The sequence below is a fragment of the Balaenoptera musculus genome, chromosome 13 (assembly GCF_009873245.2).
Source record: "Balaenoptera musculus isolate JJ_BM4_2016_0621 chromosome 13, mBalMus1.pri.v3, whole genome shotgun sequence".
Taxonomy (NCBI): Eukaryota; Metazoa; Chordata; class Mammalia; order Artiodactyla; family Balaenopteridae; genus Balaenoptera; species Balaenoptera musculus.
The window spans coordinates 67,134,978-67,161,927 of NC_045797.1; the positions used below are offsets into that span (position 1 = coordinate 67,134,978).

Sequence of the window (26,950 nt, forward strand, 5' to 3'; positions counted from 1 at the left end):
CACTTTAAGCACACTGGCTCCTGTTGAGTTTTTTATCGTTTCACACAAGCTAGGATGAATTCCAGTTGCATTCTCTTCACTGTTCCTTGAATATCCCCTCCATTATCTTGTTTTCCTCTCCCAGGACTACCATTCCTCCCTGACTGCATGGAATTTTATTCATTATTCTATCTCTATCGGATGTTTACCTGCAGGTCTCAGAGAGACTCCTCTGTCTGGAGTTTTCCAGCCTGGTCACTCTCCATAGGGAGCCTCTTGGTGCCCATTGGGTCATCCTCTCAATAGACCTAGATGATTTCCATTTCTAAAAATCCCCATTTGTCTGTCATCTTTCTTGATTAACCTTCTGCCACCTTGCCTAATTTGTCTAACTGACCTCTGGGGTGTGGGGAGCCAGTGACAGCAGATTCATTGTGTATGGAATGTGAGCCAGATGAATTTGGTGGCTGACAAAGCCAGAATTCAGATAAAAATAAAAACTCCTGCATTTCAGTGTATGTCCGTGGTCCTTGGGTCCTTGGCCTTCTTCTGTGGCTGCCTCTCCAAGTTCACATTCCCACTTAACCACTTATGCTAAGATGGGTTAAAGGCATAGTCTAGCTAGCAGAACTTGGAAAATATTTCAGTCATAGAATTATCAAGCATTAAAGAACCTTAAAAGTTATTGAATTCATGATACAGCCACTATGGAGAACAGTATGGAGGTTCCTTAAAAAACTAAAAGTAGAACTATCATACGACCCAGCAATCCCACTACTGGGCATATACCCTGAGAAAACCATAATTCAAAAAGAGTCATGTACCACAATGTTCATTGCAGCTCTATTTACAATAGCCAGGACATGGAAGCAACCTAAGTGTCCAGCAACAGATGAATGGATAAATAAGATGTGGCACATATATACAATGGAATATTACTCAGCCATAAAAAGAAATGAAATTGAGTTATTTGTAATGAGGTGGTTGGACCTAGAGACTGTCATACAGAGTGAAGTAAGTCAGAAAGGAAAAACAAATACCATATGCTAACACATATATATGGAATCTAAAAAAACAAAAACAAAAACAATGGTTCTGAGGAACCTAGGGGCAGGACAGGAATAAAGACTCAGATGTAGAGAATGGACTTGAGGACACGGGGAGGGGGAAGGGTAAGCTGGGACGACGTGAGAGAGTGGCATGGACATATATACACTACCAAATGTAAAATAGATAGCTAGTGGGAAGCAGCCACATAGGACAGGGAGATCAGCTCGGTGCTTTGTGACCACCTAGAGGGGTGGGATAGGGAGGGTGGGAGGGAGATGCAAGAGGGAGGAGATATGGGGATATATGTATATGTATAGCTGATTCACTTTGTTATACAGCAGAAACTAACACACCATCGTAAAGCAATTACACTCCAATAAAGATGTTAAAAAAAAAAAAGTTGTTGAATTCAAGCCCTTTGCCACCCCTAGCCAATGCAAGAGCCTCTTCCTAAGCTCCTCTGACTTTAGCTCACCTGGCTCCAACCAGTAGAACCCTCAGCATCTTGCACAGCAGACCACCCCATCACGGGGCAGCTAAAGCTGCTAGGAACAACTTGCTAATGGCCCCCTCATTGGCTTTGTTCCCTTGGAAAGTTACTGAATGTATCTAAAAAGTTATTTAATTTCTTCAAGCCTCTGGTGTCTCATCCATAAAATGGGAACAGTAATACCTACCTTGTAGGATCTTTGTGAGGGTTATTGCTTTGAACAATGATAGCTAATATATATTGAGTGCTTACCATGGTCATAGCACCAAGGCATATGATTGCATTTAATACCACAATTTCCCTATGAAGTAGTACTATGATAATGTATACAAGGCACCTAGGATCATTTGAGTAGACAATATATGTCAGTCCCTTTCCCATTTCACCATTATCTTGATCCTCTGTTTCTCCTCTGAAATCACATAGAACAAGCCTACTTTCTCCTAACAAGGCAGTTTTTCATTGGAGGATAGTTTTCATGTCTCTTCTTAACTTTTTTCCCCAGGCTAAACAATTTTAGTTTCTTCTATAGCATATTTTCCAGAGCCACATTCTTCCAATGTGATGTTACTAGTGAAGGGGTAAGGGACTTATTCTTCAGTGATCTGGAAAACCCCACCCACCAATGTAGGGTAAACTTGACTCTTTCTTCCACTAGCTGTATCTACTGTTTGAAACCCAGACACCCGAAAGTTGACACCATTAGGAACCAGGGAGGCTGCCAGAGCATTCCATCAAAGTCAAGTCTCAGACTGTTCCCATCGGTTTTTGCCAATGGAGAATCCTTATGTTTCTCTTGCAAAGAATGCTTTTGTTTACTACTGACATTCCCAAAAATGTCTGATTCAAAAAGAAATTTAATTCCGGCCCCAGCTTTCACGTCATCTTGCTTTGTCTGTCATCCTTGTGGTCTGCCAGTTTTGCCCCTTTGTTCCCCTAATTGCCAGAGACATTTTTATACTGAGTAAATTGCATCAGGCTCACTGCAAAATGAATCAATTTGGAAAGAGTATGAGCTGCACTGTTGTCTTAAGTGTGCATTAACATTTAGATGTGTTATTTAAAACAGGTCTGGGGTTAGTGCCAGGGAGACAGCCTCATGACTATTCTGACTCACTCTCTGTGGCTGAACTTCACAGAAGGGAACTGGAGAACCCTATAACCCATCACCAGCCCTGTTTAATTCTCCATCCCTCTAGGGAAAGCTGAACTAGGTGAGATCTTTTAAGAGCTCAGATTTGGGAACTTGATTGACAGACTGAGTTTGACTTGGTGATCTCTGAGTGAAACACAGCTGGAAGTAGGAGATGATGGGGTGGGAGTGGGGGGGAGCATCTCTTCCTCTCCCATCATCCATCAGACACACACATGACATCTAGGTTTAAGCGCAAACCAGACAGCCAGAGTCCTTGGCAGTAAAACATAGCACACACAAAGAAACAAAACACACCAGCCAGCCTCTCTAGTGTAAAAATTAAACAATGCTCTGGAAACCAGTGAAAAAGAAAAGCTGCCATCCGGATGATCAGGTGGTGATTCAATGAGCTAATTCTTTTACCATCAGAAAAGTCAGGTAATATCTCCATTAGTAGCAGAAGGTTTAAAAATTGCAGAGAGTGGCAACACCAGGACAGTTGTCTGATTTATGCTTTCTCAATCACCTGAGCTCATCGCCTAAACTGGTAATGGACTCCATCCATCAAAAAATTACCCCATCTGGCATCCTGGTTTCTAAAGAAATCTGGACGTCCTCATAGAGAATTGGCTAAATGATATAATGTGTGTGAAAGCCCTTAGCGCAGTTCCTCAGTTAAAAGGGGGTTGAATCCATTCAGTCTATTTTAATTTTATGTTCAGAGATATGATGGTGCATTAGATTACACAAGAGAAATAAAATATCAATTGTATAATACCATAATTAAGATCTCAAAGCCTGAGATGTACAACTGTGAGGATTGTAAGGATGGCACCTTCTCAGGGAGATCTGCCGGACATCTCTGTCCCTGTGTGTCCCTTCTCTCTTAGCCCCTAAGGCTCTTTGTGAGTAATGGCTCCAATCTCATGGAAAGTCACCAACTATGTGCATTTCTGCCCATTTATTTCTCTCAGTGGAGCCCCAACTTCATGCAGGCTTTCACTTTGGTGTCTACAGAGTCCAGAACAGTGCCTGGCACACAGTACATATTCAGTAAATATTTGTTGACTGAGAAATATTTCCAAATAGAACTCAAAAATAGTGTCATGCTAATTTCTGAGTTGAAGTAGATGCTAGGTAAGGGTATCTGCCTCTGTGCTAGGCAGGCAGAAAGCTGTAGAATCTCTGACCAGAGATAGAACACAATGCATAGAGACCACTGCTGCCACTTGTATAGCACTTACTATATGGTGGGCATCGTTCTAAGAGCCTTTACCTAGATTTACCTATTTAATCTTCACCATAGTTCTGTGAGGTAACATTGTTATTATCCCCATTTTATGGATGAAGACACTGAGCTTGCCCACAGTCCCACTAGTACTGATCAGAGCTGGGATTTGAACCCACAGGGTCTCACCCCAGAGCCCAGGGAAAGGGAGGGGGAGGAGGGTCAGATCTGCGCTCCAACCAAGTCCCCAGTAGTGCACTTATTTCCTTTTATTTATAGGCAAAATTGAATAACAAACCACTAAGGAGAGGGGCACAAACATAACATTTTGCTGGATAAACTGAGGCAGGATGGAGATAAGGAAGTCTGCGTGCATTCTGCTGCTGTGTGGGAACCCCCGCTGAGCTGGGACCCCCCCCCCCTCAGACTCCTGCTCTCCCACTGCCCGAGCCCCCCCTCAAATCACTGGACCCTGCCCTCCTCAGCCCTGCTCAGTCAGGCTTGAACTGACTGTTCACATCTGTGTGAATAGGATTTCCAAAAGCTCTGGAGGAAAAGTGCAAAAAATCTGTCTCTTTTCCAATTGGCTCTGAAAATATCTTCCTCTAATTGAACTTTCCCCTCTTGCTAATGCCTTTTGATGCCTGCACTTAATTGCTTTTAAACAGGAAGCTGCTGTGATCATAGAATTCAGAGTTACATCTGCATCTTTTGTGCTGAAACTATTTTACCATACGCTTTTAAAGCTGGTTACAGGTTGACTTTGATGAGAGCAATGTAGGTCTCACTGGTCTTGCTATAATTAGTTGCCTGCTTACATGACTGGGGAGAGAAAATTATTTATTGATTCCCACTTCAAAAAGAAAATCCACAAGCGTGTTTCCTACAACCACATAATTCCATTCTGACCCCCATCTTGGTGAGATCTTGCACCATGGCCCACCTCCCACTCTCTTTCTGTCCAGGGTTGCCTTTCTCTTTGCCTTCATTCATTCACTCGTTCATTCATTCATTCACTAAATACTTATCTCAGTGAGTATTCCTCTACTGCATGCAGGGAAGTGTACGGGATGGTGGGGGAAAAGCTGAGAACAAGCAGAAAAAATTGCTGTCCTCATGAAGCTTGCATTCTAGAGGATGAAATGAATATTACATTACTAATTACATGTATAATCATGCAGTTACCATAATGATACATGACGAAGGAGTATAGGCTTCTATGAGCTCTTAAAAGAGGGAACCTGGGCTTCCCTGGTGGCGCAGTGGTTGAGAATCTGCCTGCCAATGCAGGGGACACGGGTTCGAGCCCTGGTCTGGGAAGATCCCACATGCTGCGGAGCAACTGGGCCCGTGAGCCGCAATTACTGAGCCTGCGCGTCTGGAGCCTGTGCTCCGCAACAAGAGAGGCCGCGATAGTGAGAGGCCCGCACACCGCGATGAAGAGTGGCCCCCACTTGCCGCAACTAGAGAAAGCCCTCGCACAGAAACGAAGACCCAACACAGCCATAAATAAATAAATAAATAATTCAAAAAAAAAGAGGGAACCTGACCCCGGCCAGGGGATCAGATGAGCCTTCCAGAGGAAGTGGCCTTTGAACTGAAGTCTGAAGAAAGAGTAGTATTACGACTAGTGGGAAGATTCTTTCTGGGAGTAGAACAGCATATGAAGGCCCTGAAGGTGAGATCGTTTTTGAGGAAATAAAGGAAAACTGATGCATCTGGGTCTGAAAGTAAAGGGAGGGCTTACTGGGGAAAAGGATGGGGAGAAAGGCAGAGGAGGGATCAGACACATTTAGGATCACAACCTTTATCTTAAGAGCCAAGGAAAGCTGATGTAGAGTTTTAAGGATAGAACCGTGAGTGAATTGGAGGTAGAGAAAAAGTGTCTGGAGACTCCAGACTTTTTCAGTGGTCCAGAGGACGGGGAGGGTAGTCCTGTAGTCAGAAAGTGAGGTATAGAGAGACGTGAACAGGCTTGTACATATCTTTGTACAAGGTACAATGGACAAGATTAGTGCTGGATTGGATACAGGTGAGAGAGAAAGGAAGGTATTTTTGCCTTGACCAATTGGGTAGATGGAGCGATTCATTAAAACAGGCAGAAGTGAAGGAGGCACATGTGTGGAGAGGAAAGTAGAAATTTTAGTTTGGAGATGGAGTTTTTAGAATCTTATAAACATCCAAGTGGATATGCAGGTGGACATGGGGCTCTGGAGCTCAGAGAAAAGATCTGGGCTGAATAAAAATAAATTTGGGAGTTGTTAGCATGTTGGCATGACTTTGAAGCCAATGGGAACGTATTAAAATGCTTAGGAAATTAACTGGTAATAGATCATCGACCTAAACGTAAAATCTAAAACTATGAAATTTCTGGAAGAAAAGATAGAGAAAATTTCAGAAAGTTGTGTAAGCAGAGGTTTCTTAGCACACGAAATGTATAAACTATACAACAAAATATTGATCAATTGGAATTTATCAAAATTAAATACTTTTGCTCTTCAAAGGATTCCATTTAAAAAATGAAAAAACAGAATAGGAGAAAATATTTGAGATTTTATCTATACCTATATCTATACCTATACATCTGACAAACGGCTTGCACCCACCCAATTAAGAAATGATCAAAAGACTTTAATGGACACTACACAAAAGAAGATATAGAAATGCCATTAAGAGGTGTGGAAGTGGGTGTGCAGGTGGTTAGCTTGGAGCTGGTGAGAGATGGCAGCTGGAGGGGCAGAGGAATCAAGGTCACCTATTTGTGCCCCACTTGTCCCTTGGTCTGACTTACATGGCTAGAATACAGCTAGTCAGAATGGAGCCCCTGATTCATGAATCACCTCCCTCACGAAGGCTTCCTGGGAGACTTCAGCCCACTCTGTTCTCTTTATTTCTCAATTCCATATAACTATCTAAACTAAATGACATTCCGGTGTCCCATCCCATCAGAGAATGCCTGTAGGTTGCTATACTAAATTCTTCGTTTACTTAGTCTATCAACATCCAGTGCTCTCTTTGTTCACAAATTGTTTTGTATAGATGTTTCTGGTTTCCCCAACGGGACTGTTCTTACTGTTCTTTTGCTATTAGTTATTGAATTTTTTTGTATAAGTTAGGCACTTTACAAATATTGTAGGTATTGAATACTTGTAAAAGCCTATGAAGTAAATATTACTAACTTCAGTTTACAGGGAAGACACTAAGCCTAAGGGAAATCAAATAACTTCCCAAAGCAATAGAACAGGATTTGAACTTTGGTTTTTGTGGGTTCTGAGTTCTCAGTTCTTTATGAGTTCTAAAGCCTGCTCGTAAGCACTGAAGACATGGTCTCCTTCCAGTTGGGGCCATGTTTTATACTTATTTTGCACACCATTGTGATTGGTATGGTGCTAAGCACATGGAGATGCTAAACAAATATTGATTTGTTCACTGATTGATTCCCTCAACTAATATTTTTATGCTTTGAAATAGCAACCACCTGCCATGAGGAACTCTTAAGGGGCTTTAAGAATGTCAATTATTGGGCACAAGTCATCCTTGCCAGAGCAGATGAAGAAATTAATTAAAGGATCTCCAGGCTTTTTGTCACCGCCTTGGTGAGAGAAGAGAAAGGCAGAGCAGCTTCCTTCTCTCTGCTCATCCCAGCTGCCCTTCCACCTCTTCTGAGACTTCTTCTCTTTCTTTCTTCCAGAGAAGCCACAGGAATGTCAGGAGATTGGTCACCTTGACCCAGATCCAATGTAGGAACTTGTGTTACACCCATGACCCCCATAAGGAATTCTAGAGCAGGGAGTGGTGACTAAAGCCACTGCTTGGTCTTTCTTCTTCTGATTGCAAAGTGGCAAATCCCAAATGTGAACACAAACAGGTAATAAGTATCTTGCAAATAAACATCCCTCACACGTAATCACCTAATCTCTCTCTCTCTCCCTTCCTCCCTCTCTCTCTCTCTCTCTAATGCTACCTTCTTTCTTTCTTCCTGGCACTCTAAAGGCCAAACAAGTCTCCATTACAATTGCTTACCTAAAAGGTTTTCTTAGTTGTTGTAAAAGGCATTCTATTGGAAAATATACTGGAATAGATTCCAGTTATGTAGCCTTGATTTTTGCATAATTTAGGGTGAGTCACTGTTCTTTGATAAATCAGTTCAGGGATAAGAATTCATGCATGAATTAAGGTTTCCAAGGATTCATGAGGACCCAGAGTGAGATACTTGCCTAGAAGGTAGAAAGGCTCTTTTCTTCCATACTTCAGACTTTATATTCAGTGAAAAGCACAAGAGTAGGCGGGACCAAAGGGATTGTACAAGTGAGTACAGAAAGCTTTTGCTGATCTAATTTACTCTTTTTTGTGTGTGTGTGCATGTGAAAACATTTTATGTATTAGATACAAATAGTGTATTTATGAATATATTTAAGATGTTGTAAAATTCAGACACTTACAGGCATTTAAGTTTTAGAGCCACTGAATGTTTCCTGTTCCTTAATTTCTGTTTTTATATTTTATTTTATTTATTGTTTTTAATAGATCTTTAATGGAGTATAATTGCTTCACAATACTGTGTTAGTTTCTGTTGTACAACAAAGTGAATCAGCCATATGCATGCGTATGTCCCCACATCCCCCCCCTCTTGCATCTCCCTCCCATCCTTCCTATCCCACCCCCTAGGTCATTGCACAGCACCTAGCCAATCTCCCTGTGCTATGCTGCTGCTTCGCACCAGCCAACTATTTTACATTCGGTAGTGTATATATGTCGATGCTACTCTCACTTCGCCCCAGCTTCACCCTCCCACCCCATGTCATCAAGTCCATTCTCTATGTCTGTCTCTTTATTCCTTCCCTGCAACTAGGTTCATCAGTACCATTTTTTCTTTTTTTTTTTAGATTCCATATATATGCATTAGGATACAGTATTTGTTTTTCTCTTTCTGACTTACTTCACTCTGTATGACAGACTCTAGGTCCGTCCACCTCACTACAAATGACTCAATTTCGTTTCTTTTTATGGCTGAGTAATATTCCGTTGTATCTATGTGCCACATCTTCTTTATCCATTCATCTGTCGATGCACATTTAGGTTGGTTCCATGTCCTGGCTATTGTAAATAGTGCTGCAGTGAACATTGTGGTGCATATCTCTTCTTGAACTATGGTTTTCTCAGGGTATATGTCCAGTAGTGGGATTGCTGGGTCATATGGTAGTTCTATTTTTAGTTTTTTAAGGAACCTCCATACTGTTTTCCATAGTGATTGTATCAATTTACATTCCCACCAACAGTGTAGGAGGGTTCCCTTTTCACCACACCCTTTCCAGCATTTATTGTTTCTACCTTTTTTGATAGTGGCCATTCTGACCGGCGTGAGGTGATACCTCGCTGTAGTTTTGATTTGCATTTCTCTAATAATTAGTGATGTTGAGCATCTTTTCATGTGCCTCTTGGCCATCTGTATGTCCTCCTTGGTGAAATGTCTATTTAGGTCTTCCGCCCATTTTTTAACTGGATTGTTTGTTTTTTTGATATTGAGCTCCATGAGCTGTTTGTATATTTTGGAGATTAATCCTTTGTCTGTTGTTTCATTTGAAAATACTTTCTCCCATTCTGAGGGTTGTCTTTTTGTCTTCTTTATGGTTTCCTTTGCTGTGCAAAGGCTTTTAAGTTTAATTAAGTCCCATTTGTTTATTTTTGTTTTTATCTCCCTTATTCTAGGAGGTGGGTCAAAAAAGATCTTGCTGTGGTTTATGTCAGAGTGTTTTTCCTATATTTTCCTCTAAAAGTTTTATAGTGTCTGGTCTTACATTTAATCTTTAATCCCTTTGGAGTTTATTTTTATGTATGGTGTTAGGTAGTGTTCTAATTTCATTCTTTTACATGTAGCTGTCCAGTTTTCCCAGCACCACTTATTGAAGAGACTGTCTTTTCTCCATTGTATGTTCTTGCCTCCTTTGTTGTAAATTAGGTCCCCATATGTGCATGGGTTTATCTCTGGGCATTCTGTCCTGTACCATTGAGCTATACTTCTGTTTTTGTGCCAGTACCATACTGTCTTCATTACTGTAGCTTTATGGTATAGTTTGAAGTCAGGGAGTCTGATTCCTCCAACTCCGTTTTTCTTTCTCAAGATTGCTTTGGCTATTCAGGGTCTTTTGTGTTTCCATACGAATTGTAAGATTTTGTGTTCTAATTCTCTGAAGAATGCCATTGGTAGTTTGATAGAGATTGCATTGAATCTGTAGATTGCTTTGGGTAGTATAGTCATTTTCACAATTTTGATTCTTCCACTCCAAGGACATGGTATATTTCTCCATCTGTTTATGTCATCTTTGATTTCTTTCATCAGTGTTTTATAGTTTTCTGAGTACAAGTTTTTCTCCTCCTTAGGTAGGTTTATTCCTAGGTATTTTATTCTTTTTGTTGCAGTGGTAAATGGGAGTGTTTCCTTAATTTCTCTTTCTGATCTTTTTTTGTTAGTGTATAGGAATGCAAGAGATTTCTGTGTGTTAATTTTGTACCCTGCAACTTTACCAAATTCATTGTTGAGCTCTAGTAGTTTTCTGGTGGCATCTTTAGGATTCTCTGTGTATAGTATCATGTCATCTGCAAACAGTGACAGTTTTACTTCTTCTTTTCCAATTTGTATTCCTTTTATTTCTTTTTCTTCTCTAATTGCTGTAGCTAGGACCTCCAAAACTATGATGAATAATAGTGGTGAGAGTGGACATCCTTGTCTTGTTCCTGATCTAACAGGAAATGGTTTCAGTTTTTCACCACTGAGAATGATGCTTGCTGTGGGTCTGTCATATATGGCCTTTATTATGTTGAGGTAGGTTCCCTCTATGCCCACTTTCTGGAGAGTTTTTATCATAAATAGGTGTTGAATTTTTTCAAAAGCTTTTTCTGTATCTATTGAGATGATCATATGATTTTTATTCCTTAATTTGTTAATGTGGTGTATCACATTGATTGATTTGCATATATTGAAGAATCCTTGCCTCCCTGGGATAAATCCCACTTGATCATGGTATATGATCCTTTTAATGTGCTGTTGGGTTCTGTTTGCTAGTATTTTGTTCAGGATTTTTGTATCTATGTTCATCAGTGATACTGGTCTATAATTTTCTTTTTTTATGGTATCTTTTTCTGGTTTTGGTATCAGGGTGATGGTGGCTTTGTAGAATGAATTTGGGAGTGTTTCTCCCTCTGCAATTTTTTGGAAGCATTTGAGAAGGATAGGTGTTAGCTCTTCTCTAAATGTTTCATAGAATTCGCCATCTGGTCCTGGACTTTTGTTTATTGGAAAATTTTAAGTTACGGCTTCAATTTCATTACTTGTGATAGGTCCGTTTATATTTTCTAATTCTTTGTGGTTCAGTCTTGGAAAATTGTACCTTTCCAAGAATTTGTCCCTATCTTCATGGTTGTCCATTTTATTGGCATACAGTTGTTTGTAGTTGTCTCTTACAATCCTTTGTATTTCTGCAGTGTCAGTTGTGATTTCTCCTTTTTCATTTCTAATTTTATTGATTTGTGTCCTCTCCCTTTTTTTCTTGATGAGTCTGGCTAATGGTTTATCAATTTTGTTTATCTTCTCAAAGAACCAGCTTTTAGTTTTACTGACCTTTGCTATTGTTTTCTTCATTTCTGTTTATTTCTGCTCTGATCTTTATGATTTCTTTCCTTCTACTGACTTTGGGTTTTCTTTGTTCTTCTTTCTCTAGTTGTTTTAAGTGTAGAGTTAGATTGTTTATTTGAGATTTTTCTTGTTTCTTGAGGTGAGACTGAATTGCTATAAACTTCCCTCTTAGAACTGCTTTTGCTGCGTCCCATAGGTTTTGGGTCATCATGTTTTTGTTGTCATTTGTTTCTATGTATTTTTTAATTTCTTCTTTGATTTCTTGGTTATTTAGTAGCACACTGTTTAGCTTCCATGTATTTGTGTCTTTTACAGTTTTTTTCCTGTAATTGATTTCCAATCTCATAGTGCTGTGGTTAGAAAAGATGCTTGATATGATTTCAATTTTCTGAGGCTCGATTTGTGACCCAAGATGTGATCTATCCTGGAGAATGTTCCCTGTGCACTTGAGAAGAAAGTGTATTCTGCCACTTATGGGTGGAATGTTCTATAAATATCAATTAAATCTATCTGGTCTATTGTGTCATTTAAAGCTTGTGTTTCCTTATTTATTTTCTGTTTGGATTATCTGTCCATTGGTGTAGGTGGGGTGTTAAAAGTCCCCTACTATTATTGTGTTACTGTTGATTTCTCCTTTCATGGTTGTTAGCATTTGCCTTATGTGTTGAGGTGTTCCTATGTTGGGTGCATAAACATTTATAATTGTTATATATTCTTCTTGGATTGATCCCTTGATCATTATGTAGTGTCCCTCCTTATCTCTTGTAACAGTCTTTATTTTAAAGTCTTTTTTATCTGAAATGAGTATTGCTACTCCAGCTTTCTTTTGATTTCCATTTGCATGGAATATCTTTTTCCATCCCTTCACTTTCAGTCTGTATGTGTCCCTAGGTCTGAAGTGGGTCTCTTGTAGACAGCATTTATATGGGTCTTGTTTTTGTATCCATTCAGCCAGTCTGTCTTTTGGTTGCGGCATTTAATCCATTTACATTCAAGGTTATTATCGATATGTATGTTCCTATTACCATTTTCTTAAATGTTTTGGGTTTGTTTTTGTGAGTCTTTTTCTTCTCTTGTGTTTCCTGCCTAGAGAAGTTTCTTTAGCATTTGTTGTAAAGCTGATTTGGTGGTGCTGAATTCTCTTAGCTTTTCCTTGTCTGAAAAGCTTTTGATTTCTACGTCGAATCTGAATGAGATCCTTGCTGGGTAGAGTAATCTTCGTTGTAGGTTTTTCTCTTTCATCACTTTAAGTATATCCTGCCACTCCCTTCTGGCCTGCAGAGTTTCTGCTGAAATATCAGCTGATAACCTTATGGGGATTCCTTTGTATGTTATTTTTTGTATTTCTCTCACTGCTTTTAATATTTTTCTTTGAATTTAATTTTTGTTAGTTTGATTAATATGTGTCTTGGTATGTTTTTCCCAGGGTTTATCCTGTATGGGACTCTCTGTGCTTCCTGGACTTGGGTGACTATTTCCTTTCCCATGTTAGGGAAGTTTTCCACTACAATCTCTTCAAATAATTTCTCAGACCCTTTATTTTTCTCTTCTTCTTCTGGGACTCCTATAATTCAAATGTTGGTGCATTTAATGTTGTCCCAGAGGTCTCTGAGATTGTCTTCAATTCTTTTTATTCTTTTTTCTTTATTCTGCTCCTCGGCAGTTATTTCCACCATTTTGTCTTCCAGCTCACTTATTCATTCTTCTGCCTCAGTTATTCTGTTATTGATTCCTTCTAGTGTATTTTTCATTTCAGTTATTGTGTTGTTCATCTCTGTCTGTTTGTTCTTTAGCTCTTCCAGATGTTTGTTAAAGATTTCTTGTATTTTCTCAATCCATGCCTCCATTCTGTTTCCGAGATTCTGGATCATCTTTACTATCATTACTCTGAATTCTTTTTTAGGTAGATTTCCTATTTCCTCCTCATTTATTTGGTCTTGTAGGTTTTTACCTTGCTCCTTCATCTGTGATATATTTTTTTGCCATCTCATTTTTTTTTTTTATGAGTGGGATTGTGTTCCTATCTTACTGGTTGTTTGGCCTGAGGCTTCCAACACTGGAGTTTGTAGGCTATTGGGTAGAGCTGGGTCTTGGTGCTGAGATGAGGACCTCTGTGAGGCCTCACTCTGATGAATATTCCCTGGGGTCTGAGGTTCTCTGTTAGTACAGTGGGTTAGACTCGGAGCTCCCACCACAGGAGCTTTGGCTCAACCCCTGGCTCATGAACCAAGAATCCGCAAGCCATGTGGGGTGGCAAAAAAAAAAAAGAACAATAACAAAGTAAGAAATAAAATTTAGACTAGGAAACTAACAGATATATTAGAAAGAATATAAAAATAAATATATAGATGAATCAACAACTGGAAGGTACATGGGTACCACAATAGTTAAAAAGAGGAGACGGGAAAAGAAAAAAATAAAAGAGAAAGAAAAAAAAAAGGGGGGGGGTGAGGCCTTAGCTGTGGAGGGCGTGGCCTAAGCAAGGGCGAGGTTTGGGTGGTGGGCAGGGCCAATGCTCAGGACCCATAGGGCTGGAAAAGGCCCTGGGAGCTGTGGGGGGTGGGGCTTAGGCTCAAGGAACAGAAGGGCCCCTGGCGTGCCCCCCACCCCTGGTGTCAGCGGGCAGGGGACCTCACCTGGGATCCCGGCAGGCTCCCTGGGCCTGAATGGGTGGGGTAATCGCCCTCGCTCCTCTCCCGCTCCTCCCGGAGGGCCCCTCCCGCCTGCCTCTCCTGATCTCCCCGGCCTCAGGGGCGCGGATCCTGTCTGGCCTCCACTTCTCCTCCCCCCTCAGTCCCCCCACATTGTACCGGTTCACTTGGGGGTTCCTCCCGTCTCCTTGGGCATCAGGGTCCCCCACGAGCAGCGGGCAGGCACCCTAGTTGTGGGGAGACGGTAACTCGGAGTCTTCCCACACCGCCATCTTGACTCCGCCCCCTAATTTACTCTTAAAACAGCCTTCTGCATGGTTGAAGGATTCCCTGTTCTCTTTAAAGCCTTTGTATCTTGGCTACATTTTTTTTAAAAATAAGCTTCTTTTAATCTATCGGGGGAAACCAGGGATGTGATGGATGTGGTTCAGTGAGAGAGGAGGCTGAAATCAGTAATGCTGGAAAAGGTCAGAGCCAGAATTGTTACTTAAATATTGAATACCCCAAATTTGCTACAAGTTGCTTATAAACATTCACAGAAGTCAGTGCCCATTTCTTCTAGAAGCTTTCATTATAAGGAAGCCTCCTGGACATGACATTAGCACCTTGGTCTCTGTGTGTGTGTGTGTGTGTGTGTCCCAGAAACAAGCATCTTTTTATAGCATGGCTTAAATATCCCTCTTTCCTGACTCTTCGCACATTGCAGTACCTGCACACACTACTCACATGCCATTTCCACTACTGAATCAGAATCTCCAAGGGAGGAGGAGCCTGGGACTGTCTTTAATAATGCATGCCAGATGACTCCCATGACTGGGTGAGCATGGGGAACAGGAATTAGATGGTTTATTGTGCTTATGAACCCCCCAGAGATCTAGTTAAATCCAGATTCTGTTTAAGCCGGTCCGGGATGGAGCTGAAATCTGCATTTGTAACAAGCTCCCCAGGTGATGCTGATGCTGCTGCAGCCACTTTGCTTAGCAAGGGTCTAAAGGAAAGGCGGTGAATGTCCACAAGCAGGTGTTGACTGGGGCTAGAGGCGAGAATAATTAGAGAGGGACTGAGCAGACTTTCTGCTCTCCTTGCTCATCTGATGAGTGATGGTAGAAACGATTCTTGATTCTTGAGAAAGCCAGCAAGGCCCTCCAGGGTGGTAATTGCTCAGTAGACTCACCAAGTTCTAGACCAGACCTTCAGTTTTGCAGGACCAGTCATACTCAAGACTCAGGCAAACCACACTCCCAAAGAACATATGTAAGTCATATATGCTAATTTTAAATGCCCGATAAAACATATAATGATTGGTTAGAATCCTCTCTTTGGCCAACATATGTGTTCTCTGCCTACAAGCAGATCCACGTGGGCAGCTAAAACTCAGATCACAATTAGCAGGTGGCTTGGTGAGCAGACCTTCAGAAGCGTCAGCTGAGTGATTTCAGTGGCCTCTCACGCTGCCGTGGGGACAGACCTTAAGTCATGACTCAGTCAGCCTGGCCTGCCTTTCCTGCTCCTATTATTGCTTCTCCTGAAGTGTTTTGAGTTCTACTCATTCCTTCGTCGCTCAAACAGGAAACCCTTCTAAGCCCCAGGCACTGGGCTGGGCACTGAGTCACAGAAATGTTAGTGAAAATTGAGCCCTACTCTTCCTGATTTGCATCTGGAAGCTATTCTATCTCTTACTTGTTAAAAAATAATTTTCAGTCTCCTTCCCCCTGCTCCGCGCGCCTGGGCTCTCCCCGCCCTTCCCCCACCTCCCTCCGAGGCCCTTGGGGACGCGCCCGAGGCGGGGTGGGGGCGGCGGCCGAGGCTGGCCCGAGGGTCTGCGAGGAGCCGGGGAGCCCACCTGGTTCGCGGGCGTGGGGCAGGGCGGTTCCGCAGGGAGGGAGCTCCCCAAGCCACAGTGTGGAGTGAATCCGGAACCCGAGCCCTGCGGAGCTCCCGGCGGCCCGGCCCCAAGGCGCTGCGGCCGCGCCGCGCAGGCGCGCCATGAACACCGTCGTCTTAAACAAGCTCAGCGGCGCTGTGCTTTTTGAGGACCGCGGGGCTCCGGAGCGGGAGCGGGGCGGCAGGCCCTACGGCGGCGTCCTGGACAGTACGCACGCTCGCCCCGAGGTGGGCATTACGGACGGTGCGCCCCTCAAGGACAACCTGGGCCTGAGACACCGGAGGACCGGGGCCCGGCAGAATGGCGGGAAGGTGAGGCACAAGCGGCAGGCCCTGCGGGACATGGCGCGGCCCCTCAAGCAGTGGCTGTACAAGCACCGCCACAGTCTGTACCCCACCAAGACGGAGAAGGTTCTCCTGGCGCTCGGCTCGCAGATGACGCTAGTGCAGGTGTCAAATTGGTTTGCTAATGCAAGACGTCCGCTTAAGAATACTGTTCGACAGCCAGATTTAAGCTGGGCCTTAAGAATAAAGTTGTACAATAAGTATGTTCAAGGAAACGCTGAGCGGCTGAGTGTAAGCAGTGATGACTCATGTTCTGAAGATGGAGAAAATCCTCCACGAAACCACATGAATGAAGAAGGCTATAATAATCCAGTTCACCATCCTGTGATTAAAAGTGAGAGCTCAGTCATAAAAGCTGGAGTGAGGCCAGAGTCACGGGCCAGTGAGGACTACGTATCGCCCGCAAAATACAAGAGCAGCTTGTTGAATCGTTACCTTAACGACTCTTTGAGACACGTCATGGTCACAGATGCTGCCATGATGGGAAAGACAAGGCAGAGAAACCATTCAGGATCTTTTAGTTCCAATGAATTTGAGGAGGAATTGGTATCTCCCTCATCATCAGAAACCGAAGGCAATTTCGTCTATCGCACAGGTAAGTCTGTGCTTTTTGGTGATACCTTGTTTAAAACAGAATTAAAGCTAAAAAATGATAATAATAATAATCATAGTATTAATATTAAATATTAAATTAAATATTAAATATTATATTTAATATTTAATTATAATATTAAATATAATAATAATAATTTTTAAGTAAAAAAATTTAATAATGGTAAAATACACATAAAATTTACCATCTTAAGCATTTTTAAAAATATTTATTTATTTATTTATTTATTTGGCTGTGCCGAGTCTTAGTTGTGGCATGCAGATCTTTTAGTTGCGGCATGTGGACTCTTAGTTGAGGCACGCATGTGGGATCTAGTTCCCCAACCAGGGATTGAACCTGGGTCCCCTGCATTGGGAGCACGGAGTCTTACCCACTGGACGACCAAGGAAGTACCTACCATCTTAAGCATTTTTAAGTGTACAGTTCAATTGTGTTAAGTACATTTAAGGTGTTGTACAACCATTACTAACTATCCATTTCCAGAATTTTTCATCCCCCAAACTGAAACTCTGTATCCATATAACAACAACTCCCTATTTCCCCTACCCACAGTCCCTGGGAACCACTATTCTACTTTCTGTCTCTATGAATTTTACTATAAGTGGAATCATACAGTATTTGTACTTTCGTGACTGACTTGTTTTACTTAGCGTAATGTCCTTGAGATTCATCCATGATGTAGTATGCTCCAGAATTTCCTTCATTTTAAAGGCTGAATAATATTCCATTCCATCTTTATACCACATTTTATTAATCCATTCAACTGTCAATGGACATTTAAGTTGCTTCTACGCTTTGGCTTGTGAATAATGCTGCTATGAACACGTACGTACATGTATCTTTGAGGCCTGCTTTCAATTCTTTTAGATATATACCCAGAAGTGGAATTGTTGGATCATGTGGTAATTCTATTTTTAATTTCTTGAGGAACCACCATTCTATTGCCATGGTGGTCGCATCATTTTACATTCCCATCAACAGTGCACAAGGGTTCCAATATCCTTGCCAATACTTCTGCCTCTTACTTCAAGCAACTTCCTTAGCTATAATCTGGGCCGTTGCCCCAGTGTCCCACCCAAAATATACTCTCTCAGTCTTCCCTGCCCCCTCCAAATTCTGTTCAATCTCTAAAGCTAAGTCTCATGTTTTCTAAAAGTCCAAGGTCATTAGCCTATGATGAACTCACCTCATCTTTATCTGAGACCACTCCTGTTTTCCCTTGATGATGAGTATCTCATTCTCTAATCACCTCCTGTTGCTCCAAGTCATGTTCTATGCTCATTGGTTTTTACCCAGCAGTGAAAGCAATTGCCATTTATTGTAACGTGCTTGATAGAATAAGAAAAGCAAGAAGTGTGCAGACAAAAAGGGATCAAATGCCCAAAGCTTGATTCCTGATCTAAGAACTCTGTACATGGAGAAAAGAGACCGAGTCCTATTGCCCCAGAACACTGTCTGGTGGAGGCTTACTAAGAGCCTCTGCACCGTCTAGTCGGACGTCCTTCCCCCAGCCACAGTCACCCTGGAGAGCACTGACCCTAAACGTCATCAGTTGAGGAGAGATGCTTCTCAGAGGAGAACTGGCTCTGGGAGTGCTAACCACAAATTGTAGCAAACCAGAATTCATTAGTTCAGGGGACTGCTGGAGAAGTCTGTGTGAGTTTTGTTACAACGTCTGCAGCCATTCACATTACACAAGGGCCAGGTTTTCTTCCATATCCATTCACCCCGTGGTGGATGCCAGCAAATAATCCCAGCGGGACTGCTGCTGGCTACCAAACCAAACGAACGTTATTTTTTTCCCAATTAATCTGTCCCCTTTTGAGTTTGAACTCTTCCCGACCCTTCATTGTGTTCTCTTTAGGGATGCTATAGAAACCCTTGGCTGTCTTATGTTATAGAAAGAGCCGATCAGTGCTGGCGTTGGCCTCTTGGAATGATGATTGCTCTGCCATCACATGAATGCTCTGATGTGTGACATGGCCTCTGCTCTCCATGGCTTGCCCTGCACCCATCTATCAGCATGAAGCAACTCCCTGAAGCCCCAGCCACCGCTGATGGCATAGGCAGCAGAGGGCTCAGTTCCGATGTCCCTTCAAGCTCTTCCACCCAGAACGGAATTTCAGTCATGTCAGGAGTGCCTGACCCAACACAGATCTCCCAAGCTCATCAGAACCGGAGGGGAACTAGAAGCTCTGGCAGGAAGGAGACTTTTAGGACATTTAAACCAACTTCCAGCTGGTATTTGAAGCCCTGCCAAGTGGTTGTCAGCCTATTTGAACTTCTGTGACAGGGAACTCACTGCCCCCAAGGCACTTCAATCATCTCTAGACAGCACTTTTGTTCTGGAGCTGTTGATGCCCCCAAGAGTCAGAGAAGGAACTGGCATATACGTAGGGAGAAGCCCCCTCCCTGGTTCTGGGGTAAGAATTCGCCTTCCTGCCCTGAGAACCCCAGAGCATCCCATCTGTTCCCAAGTTATGCCTCATCAAGAGGCCCCAAAGGTTTTGGTGTTACTCTCTGCCCAGCTGGCTACCCTTACCGTGGTCCAGTTACTACCCACTCCCCTCCCCGGTGGGAACCACATTTCCCTCATAATCCTAACAGCTGGACACCTGGGGTGTCAGCAGACCATAAGCAGCCCAGGGTCTCTGCCCTACTTCAAGCCCTCATCACCTCTTGTCTTGACCATTACAGTCACCCTGGACTCACCTCTCTGTCTCTGGGCTCCTTGCCTCCTCTCTCCATGCAGTTGTCAAAACAACCTTCTAAAATGCCAATCTGACCATGATATTATGCTCAGTATCAGGGCATCCATCTTCTGTGAAATCAAGCCCAGCCTTACTGCCGAGCCTCAGGGTCTCTCTGGTTCTCCAGGTTAGTCCACCCCTGGCTGCCTCCCCGACTCCATCTCGGGAAGGAGCCCACCATCCCGGCATTACCCAAGGCTGTGATTCTTCCTCATCTCCTCCTTCACCCCTCACCCATATCCACTCTGAGAGCAAGTCCCACCCATTCTACCTACAAAATATATATTTAGCTACTTACCCCCACTCTCCCACCTCCCTGGTCCAAGCCACCATCATCTCTCACCTGGGTGACAGCAGTAGTCTAACTGACCTTCCTACTTCCACTTTTGCTCCCTTCTAACTCATTCTCTACATAGCAGTGAAAATAAACTTTAAAAGTATAATTCAAATTATGTCATTTCACTGTAAACATTTGAATGGCTTCTTATTGGTCTTAGAATAAAATCTTGACCAAAGCCCTGTATGACCTTGCTTTGCCCACATATCTGACCACCTCTCATACTGTTCTCCACAGTCATTGTGCATCTGTCTCTACCAACCACAGGCCCTTTGCGCTTCCTGCTGCCCCAGCATGGAACACCCTTTCCGTGGCTCTATAATCTGCTGCTCATCCTTTAGGTCTCAGCTGAAACATCACCACCTGTGGAATGCTTGCTGTGACCTGTTTTTCTCTATTGCACCACCTTGTTTAGTTCATTTTAGCAATACTCACAATCTGTAACTAATTAGTGTACTTGACTCCTTGTATATTGTCTAACTCCCTCAGTAGAAAGAAAGGTCCATGAGAGCAAGGACCTCTCTCTTTCATTATATCCACTGGATCAACCACATCAAACACAGTTCATAGCATGTGGTAGGCCCTCTGTAAATTTTGTCTGGATGCTAAATGAATCCAGCCCCTGCTGCTTCTTCAGTCTTTCTTCTCTGCCACTCCTCACCATGACACCCACATTCCAGCCATGCTGATTGGAATTCCCTGAAGATGCACACTGCTTTCCATCTCTGTGCCTTTGCACATGCCCCTGGGCTGGGATTCTTGATCTACTATGTCTAACTAGAAAACTCCTCTGATTGAAATATCATCTCTTCTCCAAAGCCTTTCCAGCCTCACAAAGCAAAGTTAGTCCCCCAGACCTCCATGGCCACAGTATGGTGCCCATGGCTCTATTCTTGCTCTTGGCAACTTGGTTGTAATGATTCATTTTCCTATCTGTATCCTCTGTAAACTCTGATATCCCTGAGGAAATAGAGCATGTTTCCATCTCCCCAACCTTCATGCACAATCAAGTCCAGAACCTGGAACATATTAGTTGCTCAACAAACATTTGTTGAAAAGATGACTGAATGAAGTGGAAGAGCAGTCCCTGCATGTAAATTCAATAGGCCAGGTTACTAATCTCAGCTCCCTGGTAATTGGGTAACTCATAATGCCACTTTGTGTCTCAGTTTCTTCACCTGTAAATTGGGAATAATAAATCATTACCTATCTAAGGTTAGTTTAAGAATAAAATAAAATAGTAAATACAAAAACAGTTTGAAAAATATAAACTCATTCATTTCAAAAATATTTGAGTCCTTCCTTAGTGCTAAGGCACTCAAGTTACAAATATGGAGACATGATCTTTTAAAGGGTTCTACTTCTTCAAGATGGCATTAGCCACCCACCATAAAGACATGTCTACCTCCTACTGACTTGGTTCTTGGTCTGCTGCATCTTTGCATCTTTGCATGAACCCTTTGGTTCCGGATTCACTGCATACCTGTATAGTCTAGTTTTACTGAAGGTCTCTGCATGCTTTTCAGCTATAATCATGGCTGAAAAATTCCCTTACCAATCCTGGTTCCACTTCAGGAAAACTGTCAGCAGTACACACAGCACCAGGCCCATCCATCTGTGTAAGAGATAATGTAATTCTAAGACAATATTTAACATTGTGGGATGAGGCATAAATTCAATATGTTTTCAGGCAGAATAGAACAAAATATGTGCCTCATCTCATTAATCACAATAAGAATGAGGGATGGGGCAGATACCCAGGCTGGTGCTATTCCCTTCAAGTTAATCTGTCTTAATACTAGGTCCTTGATAAAAAGAATGCCCATATCGTTGTTCTGCTTGCTCAATGGCAATTTACATTGGGGGAGCACAAGATTTATGGAGTAACAAGAACCTCTCAGTAATAAAAACTTGAGTGATCCATGCTGTGTTTGGAGGTAACTTCTACTGCAAACACTCTCTGGGGATGAAACTTCAAGAGAAGGATTTCAAGGTAGGTATTTATAAAACTGATCTATTCACAAGTGCCTATTGGATTCATTCATTCACTCACTGAACAAATTTTTACTGGGCACTGACTCTTGCAAGAGGCTCTGGTAGGGGTTTGAAGCTGCCAAAGAAACCAGATATGGTCTGTACCCTGGAGGGACCCACATTTGGGGATATGCAACTCATACACAATAATGAGGGCGCCACGAGGACTGCAAGCTCCGGTGTATACCAGTGCCTGTCATGGAGCCTGGCACAGAAAAGCTCATTAAAAATCTGTTAATGACAAGTGTCCATCAACAGATGAATGGATAAAATGGTACATACGTGCAACGGAATATTATTCAGCCTTAAAAAGGAAGGAAATTCTGACACATGCTACAACCTAGACAAACCTTGAGGACATTACGCTCAGTGAAATAAGCCAGTCACAAAAGTACAAATACTATATGAGTCCACTTATATGAGAACCCTAGGGAGGTCAAGTTTGTGGAGACAGAAAGCAAAATGATGGTTGCCAGAGGCTGGAGGTAGGAGGGAATGGCGAGTTATTGTTTAACGGGTGTAGAGTTTTGGTTTTGCAAGATGAAAAATGTTCTGGAGACAGATGGTGGTGATGGTTGGAGACCAAAGTGAATGTACTTAATGCCAGTGAACTGTACACTAAAAAATGGTTAAGATGCTAAATTTTATGTTGTGTATAGTTTAACCACCACAACAACAAATTTTAAAGGTCTATCAGGATGTCGAGAGAGAGCTTGAGGCCAGAGATGCAATGGAGTGTTCCACAGAGAAGGGATCACTGGGAGAATATGGGCTTTCCCAGGGAGGTAGGAAGAAGAGGGCGTAGAATTGTGCTGAGGACACACTCCAGCGGGTCAAGGAAGGGAGGCCAAGGGAAGTGTGGTCAGAACGTGCAGGAACAGTGGGCTAGTTAGGGACATGGAAATGAAGGATCAGAGAGTTCCAAGGAGATCCTTTTAGAGCATGACAGACGTTGAGCAAAGCCTTTGCATTTGACAAGTAAGAGGTAACAGGCAACCCCTAGGAGAGCTTCTTCAGAGAATTGTGTTGGCAGTGAGGCTGCAAAAGGTTAAATACCCAGTGAATGGAGAATAAGACATTGAAGTTTGATAGTAAAGGAAGGAGAATGATGGCAGAAACTTGAAGGAATCAGTGGACAGGGGAGAAGAAAGATTTAGCAAGGGACACGGATTGAAAGAAAAGGAGAGATGTTCTAGAAGGATCTGGAATGGTTGGGAAGGATGCTTTGGGGGATTCCTTCTCCCTTTGAAACAAGAAGGCAGGATAAGGAGATGGAGGAGGTATCAGGAAGAAATAAGGCAGAGAACAGGGAGCTGAAGGGCTCCTGTCTCCTCAGGGAAGCGGGAAGCAAGACCGAGTGCTGACAGAAGACGCGAATGTGCCAGAGAAGAGTTGAGAGTTTGGAGATGGTGTTGTAGGGAATGTGGACCGGCATGGATCCAGCTGAGGTCAGAGCCCCTGTGGGTGTGGGGAGCCCAACAACGCTCAGCTGCTGGTGGCCTGAAGGAAGAGAGCACATGGAACATTTCCCAGAGAGACAGGCTTCCCAGGATGGGCAAGAGCACGGATAAAACCGACCTCCACGAGGTCTGGGCTGGATGGCAAGGAAATCAGGATCCAAAGGAGCTAGGAGGGTGTGAAGTCAGGGACTAGAGTTCATGATGAGGGTGAGGAGATGGTTCTGGAAGAAAGAGAAGGAACTTTGGAGTCTGAAGTCCTGGTCAAGCAGCTGTGTGGGATGGCAGCGTCCAGGTGAGTGCTGCTGACAGGGAGTGGGCACCATCCAAGTACAGGAACTGTGAGGTCCACATATTTGTGGGATGTTGAAATGTCCCCAGAGATGGTGACAGGGTGATGAGGTGGGAACAAGTGTTAGATGAATGAGAACACCAACCACCAGGGAGGGAAGATGGTGTGAAGAAGAAAGTTTACTTGGCTGGCTAGGACAAGAAGAGGAAGAGCTTGTTGAAGGACAGAGGCGCCACTGTGGGGGGATGGGAGCTGAGGGCACCACAAGACCCAGTCAGTCAGTCAGGAAGAAACGGGCTGGGGGCAGGAATCAACTTCCCCTGAAGAAGGTTCACTGTGGGCAAAGCTGAGGCCACCCATGAAGAAAGGAGGGCTGAAAGGAGAAGGTGCTGGAGTTTGGAATTTACAGCTTGAGCAATAATTGTGAGCAAGCTGGATGAGGAGTCAGGCTAGAGGGGCGGGAGGGGATTCCAGAGGGAGGCCTCAGGGCGGCGTGGTGAGGAAGCGCTCTCACTCCAAGTGTCCGTGAGACTAGTGAGCCCTCAGCCTGATGGAGAGGAGCCCTGGGAAGGAGGTCCGGAGCAGTGCTCAGTGCGTGGATTCTCAAGTGCCACAAAACTGGGCTGACAAGCATGTGTCTTGGGACTGGAGGACTCCTACGTGCAAGCCTGCCAGTCAGGACACCAGGGCTCTCATTCCAGCTGCCACCAGCTGCTTTATGAACCTAAGTAATAAGCCTTTTCTTTTCTTTTTTCTTTTTTTTGAGGGTGAGGGGAGCTACTCTGAGTCTTGGACTCCTTTTTCTGCAAAATGGGAGTGTTTAGAATAGGTGATCTTTCAGCTTCAAAATGCTGTGATGCTGTGAGTCTGTTCCTTGGTCTCTTCATGCCACCACTTCTGCCTGTGTTCAACTATGATGATCCAACTCCACACTGTCTCCATTGGTGGGAAGGATAGATGCTCATTAGAAAAAAGTAGAAGCCCTTGGCGGAGTAAGAATGTCACTACATACTTAATCCGGGCAGCTGCGAACACAAACATCTCCTTCTTCCAAATTAGATACAGCCGTCCAGCTCTTGGGAGACAAATGAGCAAAAGGCTGAGGCTTGGCAAGTGGAGCCAGGCTGGAGTGGGGGCCCCTCCTCCCCTCAGCAGGATGCTTCAGCACAGGCCCCAACCTGCACAACTCCGACTGATTTTGATCCTTGTGACAACAGAAGTGTCATTGAGGGCAAGTGAGCACTCCCATTTTACAGACGAAGAAATCAGAAACCAGAAAGCTTCAGTAATTTCCCCTACATCTTGTATGCCCTCGACACTCATACTCCAATTCTACCTGCTTTGGATTCCTGAAAAGTGTCACATTTCAAAGCTCCTCTGTATTTTTGCGTATTTTATATCAATGAGTATTTCCTTGCCTAAATAGCTTAACAATTCATGGATATCTCCTCCTCCACACCCCCCTCAACCCAGTCACCATGCCTCCCATTCCACTTTCCAAACCATATTTGGACATTAATCCCATCACTCACAGTCAAAATGCCATCTAATATGGAAGGAATACGGCTGCAATATTAGGAGAGCAGAGAATAAATACTGAAACCCATAACACTTTGTCATCCTCTTAGCTCCTGTATGCACTTACTGAAATGCATTTGGCCAAATGAGAAGGGGGGAAAGAGAAATGAATGCTAAAGAAATTAATAGTAATGGCATAAAGAAATTGCATTTTGACTTAATACTATTATTACTTATTATAAGTGATACTATTATAAAGATCTCAGGAACTGTCAATTCTGTGTTTTTTGGACTTGAGAGAAAAAATTTAAACTTACTTTCTGGACCAGGAGAGTAATAATCATTTTATGACTATGTATATTCATTTTCTTAGCCTCAGATGAAAAAGGTGACCAGGGACTAGTTATAACAAATGTTCATGCTTTATTTGTCAGGGCACCCTACATGACCAAAACAATATGGTTTATGGAGTTCCCATGAGAGCAGAGTATTGAACCTAAGTGGAAGAAAAAGATTCTGCCTTCAAGGGATTTGCCTTCTCAGTGGGAATATAGGGCCTAGACACATAAAAGAGTTATAATTAGTTTTACAAAGACTTGCAAGTCACCGCCAAGTGCTGATCAGTAGTGAGCAACAGAGCGTGGGTCTGTGTGGAGCTGACACAGGAGAAAAGGGCCCTGAATGAGCTGAGGTTGGTGAGGACATGCATAGAGCTGGGAAACCAGGTCACTCTGGGTTACAAGCACAATGTTTGACACAGACCAAGGCTTTGTTCATACTCAGTCAGTGTTTGAGGCAGAGCATATGTTGGTGAAGAGGCGGCACCAGGTATTGCCAATAGAGAGAATGGTATGCCAAGCTGTAGACAGCATCCCCAGAGCTCTAGTGGAAGTTCTGTGTTCTCCTCTAACAACAGTCATCATCATATTCCAGGCCCTGTATGTTCATCATCCTGAGATCCTTACAACTACCCTCTCACGCAGTGATGGCAAATGGGCGTCAGCCAACACACCAACCCCAATTGGCTGTTAGTAGTTGCTTGGGGCATCATGTGGATGGCATCCAGGCTTGGTGAGAAAGGGAGTCCTGATGGGCTATGGGATCTGCCATGGGCAGAGAGTGATGTGGTACCCACAAGTGTATTTGCCATCTCTATTCCAAGAGATGCCCACTGATTAGATTAGGAAACCAGGGTTAAGTTAAAGAACGTTCATAAGCTCATATAGTTGCTTTTTGTGAAGCTAGGGAAGGGTAATATTAGGAAAAGGAACCCCTTTTTCAAGACGTTTTCCTTTCATCTGTTGTAAAATTATCATAATATAACAACTTTAACAGAGCAAGCCACTCTACTACCACCTCCTGGAAAGTTGTCATTAAAAAAAAATAAAGATCTATAGTATCTGTGATGTGAATGCCTTAGATGTGGCATCCTTGTGCAGGACACAGCCTGCACAGCTATACATTGATGACCCTGAACCAGGATTTGAATCGAGATGATCTATAGTGGTTCCACTACCCCGCACTGCCTTAATGAAAAAGTGAGGCAGTTGTAGA

The 26,950-nt window shown here is 43.1% G+C and overlaps 2 protein-coding genes across 2 annotated transcripts in view; both read left to right on the top strand.

Annotated features, from left to right (window-relative positions):
* ALK (ALK receptor tyrosine kinase) overlaps nucleotides 1–26,950 on the top strand; it is a 738,293-nt gene that overhangs the window by 421,361 nt on the left and 289,982 nt on the right. The gene's annotated exons all lie outside the window — the stretch shown is intronic.
* LOC118906282 (homeobox protein Mohawk-like) lies at nucleotides 15,973–20,436 on the top strand. The gene is made up of 2 exons (XM_036873740.1): nucleotides 15,973–16,990; nucleotides 20,333–20,436. The coding sequence occupies exons 1-2, from the start codon at nucleotides 16,153–16,155 to the stop codon at nucleotides 20,434–20,436; spliced, it is 942 nt and encodes a 313-aa protein (XP_036729635.1). The 5' UTR covers nucleotides 15,973–16,152.

Excerpts from the sequence above, each read along its gene's own strand:
- LOC118906282 (XM_036873740.1), top strand. The coding sequence starts at position 16,153 with ATGAACACCGTCGTCTTAAACAAGCTCAGCGGCGCTGTGCTTTTTGAG. Across the intron at positions 16,991-20,332 it reads CAATTTCGTCTATCGCACAG|TCATTGTGCATCTGTCTCTA; the intron begins GTAAGTCTGTGC and ends TGTTCTCCACAG.